This window comes from Podarcis vaucheri, assembly GCF_965113315.1.
Source record: "Podarcis vaucheri genome assembly, chromosome: 3".
Taxonomy (NCBI): Eukaryota; Metazoa; Chordata; class Lepidosauria; order Squamata; family Lacertidae; genus Podarcis; species Podarcis vaucheri.
Genome location: NC_138761.1, coordinates 33,831,573 through 33,842,692, shown reverse-complemented (window position 1 = coordinate 33,842,692; position 11,120 = coordinate 33,831,573). Strand labels below are relative to the sequence as shown.

Here is an 11,120-nt window from a genome sequence, read left to right as displayed (position 1 = left end):
CACTGTCCTTAGAACCGGGTATTCTGCTTCCAGGAGCCAGGCTGCTGGTGTTCTGGGGGGTATGAACCTTGGTGATTGGCCATAAACCCAAGGGGACATTCAACAGTTCTGTGCTACTATTCCTTCTTCGCCTTTCTACTCCAGTATTTTCTGTAGGCTTCCTGAAACATGTCCTTGCATGGAATTTGGGCCTTCAGCTTGGAGCATATGAGGAATGAGCCTCCCATTTTCCGATGAAGAGAGTAGGTCTCCTCAGGGGGTGGGACTAGCCTGTGCTTCAGCATGACTGGAATTAAGCCATGTATCTTCTCAGTGGTGTTTTGGTTGCCGAAGTTAAAAGGTTCACTGGATGCAAAAGCTTCTCCAAGGATGAGGACAGCGTCCAAGTGGGCGTCTTCCATAGCCTGAGCAAAACAAAAATGGAAGAGGGGTGGTTTTGATCAGCTGTTCTGAATAGTTCTACTGAGGAAAAAGAAAGTAAAAAGGAAGCTACCATGTAACTCCTAACTCTACACATCATGAAGAAGACGAGGAAATATCCCATTAACAGCAAGAATAGTTAATCTCTCTAGCTCTAGAATAAACATTCACAAATAACTATACTAGGCTCAGCCCACTTAGCACTGAGAGTCAATTACTGTATTGCAGGAATTGTAGTCTGGAGGGATAAATGTCCTATTTGTCTGCTCATAAGCAGAGGCAGGCAGACTTTAGCCAGGTGGTGCCAGGTGTGACTGGCATGGTGGTGGAGATGTCAATGGGCTTTGCTTTTTAAAACAGTGTACACCAGGCAGTGTCAGAACCCAACACTTCCAATCCTGTGCATGTTTATTCAGAAGCAAGTGCCACTAATCACAACCCTACACAGCTACTGTGAAGGAGATACAAAATCAAGGACTATTTCCTTCACAGCCTAATGTGGCAGCACAGACTTTCCATATGATCAAGGGTAGCGAGGAGAATGTTCCTCCAAGCTGCTGACCCTTAATAAACTACCTCTCACTTCCATTGTTAATTCAAATGGGGACTCTCTGAACAGGAATCTTTCTCCCCAGGGAGAAAAATGAAGGACTGCACCCATCTCAGGTTTTCACCAGGCCACAATTCTACAATATTACAGTGCATCAGATAAAAAAAAAAGTCAAGCTAAATTCAAATAAAATTATTGCTGGCAACAAAGAGTATTGTGAGGCCAGCAAAGTAGATATTCTGTTACTTTCTACCAGCATATTTAAAATGCTAAAAATCTTAGGATAATCCTACTCAAAAACCAAAGGAACTTCTCCACTGCCCCAACAATGGACACCCAAATTAGAATATTTCCAGCTCCTTCTATGCGACCATGACAGCTCCAACACCCCACAACTCCCCAATCCCATAACTCTGCAATCCACCAGAATAAAACTTGAATGGCAACGCTTTGGAGCCTACTTAGAAATAATAGGAAACTGCCTCACCCTGAATCAGAACACTGGTCCATCTATCTCAGTATGGTCTACAATGGCTGGCAGTGGCTCTCTGACATTTCGGATAGGGGCCATTCCCAGCCCTACCGAGAGATGCTAGGGATTGAACCTGGGACACGAGACACCCGGGAAGTGTGTTTTATAGCATCCTTGCCAACTACCCACACTTTGCTGGAAACAAGCTTCCAAACCTCCAGTATCTCAAGCTAAACACTCACAGAGAAATGGCAGGGAACTTAAGACATTCACCATTACAGGCTCAAGCCAGCTGCCCTGATCACACACCCAGATATTAGAAGAATGAGTGAGTATCCTGCATGACAAATTAAGCTGGATTTGAAAGGAGTGGTGAGATATGCCACTTAAGAGCTGCAGCTAATGTTGACCCCCATGGTGGCATTGGCAAGAGACATTTAAGTTCTATAGATACAATAAATATGTAGCTTCAAAAGGGGAGTAATTATTTAGCTGAAGTTTCTAAAGGAGACTGACGTGGCACCGGTAGCTAAACAAAGCATTGATTGTTTGGTGCTACTATGTACCTTGTTTTCATAGCCAGTTAGGAATTTCATTTCTATTGATTTCTTCAGCACCTTCTCTCTGTCCATGTCAGCAGCTGCTTTGATTAACTATATTGGAAGAAGAAGAAAAATTCAAAAGCCAGAAGGTGTAGGTGGGAGCCAATCCTATTAAGCACTTCAATAGCAAGGAAAATCCTTTACTCAGAAACAAGGTCAATACTAGGAAGGCTACATGTTTTTATCCCACAAAAAAGAATTCGGCCAAGCCTTTAAGAAGCATGAGCAGTTTTGAAAGATCACAAACTTCAGCTGTCTTCACTTGAGACCGGAAATGTGATACTAGGATGAAAGGAATGCATGCCCTTTTTTAATGTAACTTTTTATTGGGTTTTATAAACAAGGATCATAGGAATAATAAATGATACAAATGAATAGACCAAGTCTTCACATGTTATTTGTAAAAAAATAGGATAATGAATTTGCAGAAGTAATGTCTGTGACATACAGTTCATTATTAGTGGTCAATGAAGAAGTTACTGGTTTGTGAACTGCTTTAAGCAAAACAATAACAAAGGGAAAAGCAGACAGAACAGAGTTAATGGAAAACATTCCACATTGCAAAGCTAAATGCCCAATTGGGAGTCCTTGTGGCTGTGCTTAAATTAAGAGTTAGTAATGGTCATTTTCCCTCCTGTGTTACCAGTGAAACAATAAGAAGTGTTGGTATACTGAGAATGGATGCCCTAATTTAACATGGCTAGCTACAATTGAAACACAGGACACAATCCAACCCATGAAAAATCAGCAGGCAAAAGGGGGCTCTACTCTTTGCTGGCAGCATGGACCCCTTTTCAAGAGTCCAGATGTTTGCCTTGAGCAGATACTGCCAGAAAGCGGGAGAATACTTTTCTTTTGTTTTTAGACTACTAGGAAAATATTGCAGTTTTCACTGCACAAGTCCCACTTAAGAGAAAATCTCTGGGTCCTGAGCAACAATACCTATTTCACTGGGAAAGGACCAATATTTTCCCTATGGCAGTTTGCTAAAAAGCAATTTTGAGTCTGTCCACAAGAACAATAAAATATGTACTCAGGCAATTTAAATAAAAACAAACAGCAACACGTCTTAAGCATTACTAAGGCTTTACAAGCACTTTCCCTCACACCATCAACTCGCTTTGCACGTTTTAAAAAATCCACATTAGGAAAAAGAGAATTATGACAGCAGTCCAAGTTCTCCAATTTTAGAATGCAACAAATAAAAGTTGGGCAGCCTGAGATAAGGAGAACTAAAAAGCTAGTTAAACCTCTAGCTTTCTTTCAATCCAGCGACTTACAAGTCAAACATGCTTCTCAAGCCCACAAAACAACAAAGACCCCATCACAAAAGGTTTTAGGAGTCCTCACCTCTATGTAGAGGTCTGTGAATTCCTCATCAAAACCCCGGGTTGCTCCAAAATCCAGAAGCGCCACCTGGATGAGATGTACAAATGTGGTTTTTTTTACACTAGAACAGAAACTATTACACCAAGAGCATCCGGATGTTTGTCAGAACAATTTTAAGTGCTACAAGGAGCTGGAGTTCTTTGTAAAGCCACTTTCTTTTCACACTTCTTATTGGAATAGGGCGAAAACCTAAAACAGCAACACTTCACAGGTTGCTTTAGTACATGCGCTTTTATATACAAAAACTGCATGGCTGGCAAGAACCCTCCTTTCATTGGGAGAATTTCAACACTTTGTCCCCAGTTCTAAAACAGCTAAGGAAACAAGGACAATCGGACAGGCCCACCTGGCTGGAAGGGTCACATAGCACAAACATGAGGATGGACCAAGTACCCACCATGGAAAGAGCAAATTTCAAAACAGTGGCTGCAATGCCCAGCTATAGGAAGGCACGGGGTTTATGCTCAAGCACACATGGACGGGGCCTAGATTAAGATGCAGAATCCCCTGCAATGCACACACCACATTTCCTTAGCAGAACAAGTTAGCATGGGAAGGGTCTTCTGGATGTTGAAAGTTTAATAGCCATTGCTCCAGTGCTCTTAAAGAAGGTAAATCTCTCTAGCGCTTGGGGAGTGGGGAACCTGCGATGCTCTGCTTAATTTCTGGCCCTCTAGACCCTGGGAGCCCAAGTCCTGCTCTCTGATATGTGAGAGAGGTAAGTGGGGTGGCACAGAGGAAGAGCTATACCAGGCATAGGCAAACTCAGCCCTCCAGATGTTTTGAGACTACAATTCCCGTCACCCCAGACCACTGGTCCTGTTAGCTAGGGATGATGGGAGTTGTAGTCCCAAAACATCTGGAGGGCTGAGTTTGCCTATGCCTGAGCTATACAGTCCTGCAATGCTGTACCTCCAACTGGTTTTTCCAGTGGGTCAATGGTCCTTCAAAAGGAAAACAGCTTCCCCCATTCCTGCTCTAGGCATCAGGCAGGTGAGAATTTCTTACCTTTTCCTTCAAAGACATCATCAGTGGAATTCTATTTGATTGCCAGCAGAGTCTTACTATCCCTCCCATTACATTCTTGCTGTATCGTTTCCCTGAAATACGCTCCCTTTTCCACCTAAAATCTGCAAACTCTAGATTCCAGGCGCTACCCTCAAACCCACTTGCCCCGTTGCCAAGCTAACCGAACCACATCCACCTAAAGGAGCACATTAGCCGAGAAGCCATTGCAAAAAAAGGAAGCGAATGCTGCATAAGCAGCTAGTGCCAAGTCCAGCTAGAGCCATTTACCTTCTGCAATTCTGGGTCATAGAAGAAGTTGGACCAGTTTGGATCCGTCTGCATGTATCTGAACTCAAACAACTCTCGCAGGCACAAAACGAGTATGTTGTGGCAGATCTGCAAAAATTGCAACAAAGGGATGAAAATGAATTAGAAAAGCTCCCGCTTGCATCAGATTAGGTAGATATGCAGAATATACTGAAACTAAGTCACAGCTATCATGAATGTCTGTCTGGCAGAGGATGCTACAAAGATTCCTGGGATTAGGTGGATTGCACATCTCCTTGGGGAGGGAGGTAGGAAGAAAGAAAGAGAGAGAGAGATGCCAAAGAGTCACTGCTTTGGACAATGCACAACTACAAAAGCTCAAGAAGAAGTGTGGTCCCTTTTGTGTAACATGTGATATAGTCAGGGGGTGAAATTATGTTGCTCGCCCAACTACAAGGACCAGGAACAGGTCACTTATCTGCCCTCTAGCTTCCAGAAAGGCTGGAGTTATTGAGCCAGCATTGTGGCCAAGTTAGTGGCCCAGAGTAGGGATGCCATTTACAGGAGAGAAGGGCTGAGGAAGAAGAGAGCACCAATTGCACCATTGTTTTGGTGAAAATTTAGTTTAGCAACCAAAGGGTCAGGATTTAAGTGTGCACCTCAGATGGGAAGGCAAAGTGCAAACGTGGCAACATGTGCTTGAAAACACGGACACCATACAGGCACACTTGTCAGCAGCCAAGACCAGCTTCTGCTGACACAAAAAGAGAACTGCTGGATCAGACCAAAAGTCCAGCATCTGCCATGAGAAACCTTGCAGTGCCCAGAAAAATGCAGGAGAGGAGAAAGGACAGAGCAGCAACACGTCAGAGTGGCAAAGCCATGTACCCAGGAGTTTTGTTGTCTAGAGACCAAACTTTATACTCCTGCTCAGTGACTTGCTGACAGCTGTTAAGGGTGTTTAATGGCCTCCTATGGGGCACGTCGGAATACCAGGCCAAGTCCATCTGCCAATCTGGCTGTAGTCAGACTTGCTTGTCCTCCCATTAACTTTCTAGCCCCTTACTATATTTGGCTCAGATGCTCTTTTGTCCATGCTTCACCTCTCGTCTGACCTCTTGTTTACCCAGTACTTTTCTACCAGGCTTCAGCTGCTAGGATTGGGCCAACTGAGAAACCTATATTTGGGTGCTTATGCAACAAGAGGGGGGCGCGTTTCTGATCGCTCGTTCCAGGGTGAGATGATCTCTTTTTCCAAGCTGGTCATCCTACACACAAGGTCACGCTGTCTGTCTGAAAGATGGTTTGCAGGTTAGCAAAGCCGGTGGGCTTTGGGGTCCCCAGTGCAAGTGGCTCCAATACTGAGGTATGCAGGACACAATCAGTAGCAAAACATTTTCTAGGGTGCCCACCATTCCCAAGCGATCGATTTCTGCACACAATACTTAGCATGGCCCCAACCTGTCCATTCAAAGGACCTCTCTCGCAAAATGGCCTGAGGAAGAGGGTCGTGTCCTCTGGCTCTACCGATCTCCTTCCTCCACCTCCAAGCTGAAAAGGGGCCAGGCGACCATACCTCGTTCCTTATCTCCTGGCTGAGTTCTTGGGCTTGATCCAGCGGGAACCCAGACACCAGCTCTGTCGTCAGGACATGTGGGCTGCACAGCTCCTCCACCACAGCAGGAACATAGAAAAAGGGGTGGTCCTTGAGCAGCTCCCTGAGGGGCAACAGACAAAACGCTAAGAGCTGCCCAACCCCTGCAGGGGCCTGGGGTTTCTGCAATATCTGGGCTCAGCAGAGGTGACGCCATTTTGCCAAAAAGCAGCCACTCTATATTCTTCTCTGAGCCTCTTTCCCCCTGGTCCAACAGCATGCACAAGCCCAGGTGTTTGGGATAAAACCAGAATCCCTCATTGCAGCATCTGGCGGGGGCAGAGCCCCATAAAACACACCTGAATTTCTTAGCGCAGGCAGCTTCTCTCTTGTAATCGCATTCCAGGGCCAGCTCTCTGCTCAGCACTTCAACCAGATGCTCAGGGAAGAGACCTGGAGGCAAAACGGCAGGAGAAGGAAGCAGGTTAAGATTGAAATAGAAACAATGACAGAATCAGGGGTGGGGGACTTCAGACCTTAGAGCCAAATGCGGCCCTCCACTTCTCTCTGCCTGGCCCTTGGAACACTCCCAGACCAAGCCCCTCACTGGCCCTATTTGCACCTCAGATATTTTGCCCTGGCTGGCACGTGTCCATGAACGCTGATAATGCCTCTTGCTTATCTGGATGGTGAACAGAGAGGGCACACAAGTTTATGTAGAAACTAGCCTAGTGTACATAAGGTAAAACCTGCCATTTCTTCTTTGCCCCACCCACCATGGACATATGGCCCTCGGGAGGCTGCCCAGAAAGGAATGTGGCCCCTGGACTGAAAAAGGTTCCTCAACTGAGCAAAGAGCTCAGCCTGGAAGAGCTGGTTACTTTCAGCCATATACAATTGTCCTTAGTTAACTGTAGCAACTGCACCTCTCTGCAAAGCATGAATGGTTCTCCTAAAATTAACGCATCCTGGACTTCAGGAATAGCATCCCCCCACACATACAAAATCAATTTAGGCATGTATTGGCATCCCTAGGTGCAACTACTGCAGCCTCCTATGCTCCATAAATGGAAAAGGTGGAGATACAAAGCATTTGCGGACTTCTAGCCTCCCACGGCTTCTTTGATGCTAAGATTAATGAGAGTTATCAAGGGGGGATTACAATTAAGGCTGTGGATCTCTGCCCAGCATGCCCACAGCCAGGCAAAAGAAGTTCAAAGGACAAAGTGGTTCTGTCTGCCCGAGCTCTGCTCCCATCTGGCAGCCAGTCCACAGACTGCCAACGAGGGAGGGAGGGAGGGAGGGAGGGAGGAGTTACGTTACATAGCAATCTTGCTACTCTCTCTTCATTGCCACCTATCAGGTTCAGAATGCTGGGCTCTCCTGTGGGTTTGGACATGATTGGACCTTTCTTCCAGATGAGCAAAGCAGAATGGATTTCTATCCGGTAAACATAGGCTAAAAACTCTCCCCGCATTTCATGCTAATAACCTGTTGCACAATAGTGAGAGGTTGTCCCCCAGAATATGTGGGGCAGAGGTGGTAGCCCAGGGGGCCCAAGCCCTGAATATCCTGCCCTTCCCTCCACCCCCCCAAAAAACCCTCTTTTTCTTTTACACTTTGCGCAGCTGGGCCCTCTACAAAGTGAAACCCAGGGCACAACCCATCTTCATATGCCCAGAGGCAAGTCATGGGCCTGTGGCTCCCGGTCTTTTAAGCACCTGGCAATACCCCAGTGTCATTCCATGTCTCAGCAACTAAGCTGCTTGTAAGAGGCGGCAGGTGAAGCTTCCAACCAACTGTTTTAACACTGACAGCAGACAACAGAGTAGTGTTCAGCAGACGCACACAGAAGAATTGAACAACAGCCCCCTTCCCAAAGTTACCTTCTGGGAGAACATTGCTCATGCTCAGGACAGTCATCAGGTTGCTGACATCACTATTGATGCTCTGGGCTATTCCAGGATACTGCAAGAGAGAGAGAGAGAGAAATGGAAATGCTGAGCATCTCCTCCAGTTCAAACACCTGCTACACTTTCCTGAACTAAAACAGAGGGTCAAGGCTTCAGTCATGGCAAAAACAAAATCCCTAAATAAAGGTGCTGAAATGCAAGGGTGAAAAGAGGTCATGGGAACCTGGCTAATCCTGTGTCTGATCCAGCTAGCACAGTATTGCTTGCCTAAGAGTATGTAGAGCCACCCCTTTTCTCTCTGCTTGCCACTTTCTCACGCACAAGCCCCACATCCCTCGTTCCTCCCATCCACCCACAGGTAGACAACCCATTCATCCATTCTCTTCCCCACCCACCCACAACGGCACACATGCTTTCCATCAGGAGCAACTCACACACATTCTCATGCCTCTCCTCCCACTCCTGTTCCCCAGCCACACTGATGTTCTCTTGCTTTGTGTTCTGGGAAAGCAGAAACCACTCTCGGCCACAACAGTCACAGGCAGGTAGGTTCATGGACAAGCCTGGAGGTCCAGCTATGGACTGTGGCAGCAAGAGCATCTTTCTGAAAGATGCTAGCCACTCTAGTTGCTGCTACTCTGCAGGCCTCTTTTACTGAGGATAAAGGAGGGTGAGCTGAGATGGGGAGGAGGGGGCAAGAGTGGGGCAGAGTAAAAAAGGTGGGACAAGATGACCCGCAGGATGCTTTCCAACTCCACAATTCTATGATCCTAGAAGCTTCTACAAGCCTGATCCAGCCTAAAGGCTGGCAGCTCTGCCCCCTGGTTTTTTACTGTCTGAGAACCTGGAGAGTTGCCTGCCAAACAGGGAAATTTCCCAGAATTGAACGGTTTGTTTCCCCATCATTTGCAAAAATCCTTCAGAAAAGATACAGTCCTATCACAATCAAAAGAGTTCTACGATAATGCAGTTTACTTTGCATAAGAAACATAGGCTGGTTTGGGAAATAATTAAGGGGAGGCATAATGAGCTACAGTTCCCTCTCTCCAAGGTAATTTAAGACTGTCCAAACCTGACAGCACACTTCTCAAATGCTCCTGCGAGGCATAGCCTGCGGAGTCTAAAATTCCATCCTCCCCACCTCCTTTCTAAAAAAGAGCCAAGGGAGCCAATTTTCACAGCTTAGCCCCTGTGCTCTGGGTAGCAGACTGACATGAACAGCTGCAAGAACAGGAACTTTCCGTCACTTTTAACCTACACTGGGCTTAAAAATGGGGGCGGGGGAGAGAGACAACAGCCCAAGAAATACCACCTAGCAAAACCTTAGATCTAGAGCAGGTGGTCCCTCCAGGTGTTGTTAGACTACAACGCCATCATCCTTGACCATGATGGGAGTTGGAGCCCAACATCTGAAGAGCCAGAGGCTCCCCATCTACAGGACTTTTCTACTGTCATGGGGATCATGAAAACTCCCAGTGGAGAGAATTATGGCAATTGCCAAAACCAGGATTTCCAGAAAAGGGAAATGCTTCTGGCACATCATTCCCCAAATTGCGCAAGTCTATAGTACAAATAGTTCAGAAACACAGCAAAAAGGGGAACGATAACGTGTGAACTATTCATACCATATACTTTGTCACAACCCAAGAATCAGGTTCAGGATTTGAAGCAGCCTGTCCTCCATCTGAGTATGTCTGTTGATCTCAGACAGAAGTGTTAGGGGCACAGTGACAGAACTACCCTAAAGCTGCATAGGCTTCACACAGGGGCCAAAGGTGATGAGATGAACCTCGGGATCCCTTCAACTCTACAATTCTACACTTCTATGAAACTAATATATTGTAAAACATCAAGGAGTGGGTCTCAAAGTGCATATTCAAAGCTACTGGTGGGCGCCAACTCTGAAAACACTGAAGACCACTAGGCCCACCTGGATTTTCATGGCAACTTCTTTCCCGTTCTTCAAGCGCCCCAGGTGAACCTGTCCAATCGAAGCTGCAGCGAAAGGTCGCTCTTCAAAGAACTCCAACTTATCACGCCAGTTGGGACCAAGGTCATTGTTCAAAGTTTTCTAGAGGTGAATAAAAAACACAAATTGGAGTTTTCCCTTCCCAGGTAGACACTACCACTTGTTGCTTAGACTAGGGACTTTGAAATCCAGCTATGACATACGGACAACTGCAAACAAGCACCAAGGGCATATAAATGGCCAGGATTAAAAATCCAAGCAGCCACTAATGTATACAAATTAGAGAGCTAAACAATGAATTCCACCATGATTTTTTTTAAAATGGTGTAAGCAAAGAAAGAAGGTGCAGTAAGGTTATTTAATGCTTTGTTCTTGCAGCCTGCTCAGCAATGGCCCAGAACCTGTAAATAGAGGAAGGCGCCTGCTTTCACTTTCAACACAGGTCTACTTCTGTTCATCCACTTTGATCTCCAAGGCTCTCTCCTGTCACACAGCCCAGCCAAATCCTCACCATCATTTGCTTCAGTGGCATGAAGTCTGCACTCTGACGGACACGTTCAAAAATCTTCTGCAGATGAGGGTTAATGAAGGCATCATCTGACAAGAGGAAAACACAAGCCCAGTCAGAGCCATAGTTAAACATGATAGCTAGTTCCTTTGATATGAAAGTACAGTCTCATTAAAAAGCTAGAAGTAGCCTTCAGTACATTTCAGATTGAGCATTGACATATATATAGATGTGAGTGGATTTTGTGCTAGGGTCAGACAACATTCTATCATGCTCAAAGGAGCCAGCTTTATTGTTCATAAATTCCTATAAACATGTGACGCTTTACCCTCAGTCTTTGTCATCCTTGAAATATCCAATGAGAAGCCCGAAGACCCCCCCCCCCGCTGCAAGGAACTCTGCATATGCTCTGAAACCCAATGCTCTGC

At 45.9% G+C, this 11,120-nt stretch overlaps 1 protein-coding gene across 1 annotated transcript in view; it reads right to left on the bottom strand.

Annotated features, from left to right (window-relative positions):
- Positions 1–59: 59 nt before the first annotated feature.
- The window catches only part of COQ8A (coenzyme Q8A), a 53,863-nt gene continuing 42,802 nt past the window's right edge, over positions 60–11,120 (bottom strand). Inside the window, exons 7-15 of the mRNA XM_082214841.1 lie at positions 10,696–10,781; positions 10,146–10,286; positions 8,189–8,270; positions 6,662–6,755; positions 6,285–6,426; positions 4,730–4,837; positions 3,395–3,460; positions 2,009–2,095; positions 60–404 (exon numbers count right to left, since the gene is read on the bottom strand). Coding sequence (XP_082070967.1) covers positions 117–404; positions 2,009–2,095; positions 3,395–3,460; positions 4,730–4,837; positions 6,285–6,426; positions 6,662–6,755; positions 8,189–8,270; positions 10,146–10,286; positions 10,696–10,781 — 1,094 coding nt within the window. The 3' untranslated portion in view covers positions 60–116. The remainder of the gene's footprint in view (positions 405–2,008; positions 2,096–3,394; positions 3,461–4,729; positions 4,838–6,284; positions 6,427–6,661; positions 6,756–8,188; positions 8,271–10,145; positions 10,287–10,695; positions 10,782–11,120) is intronic.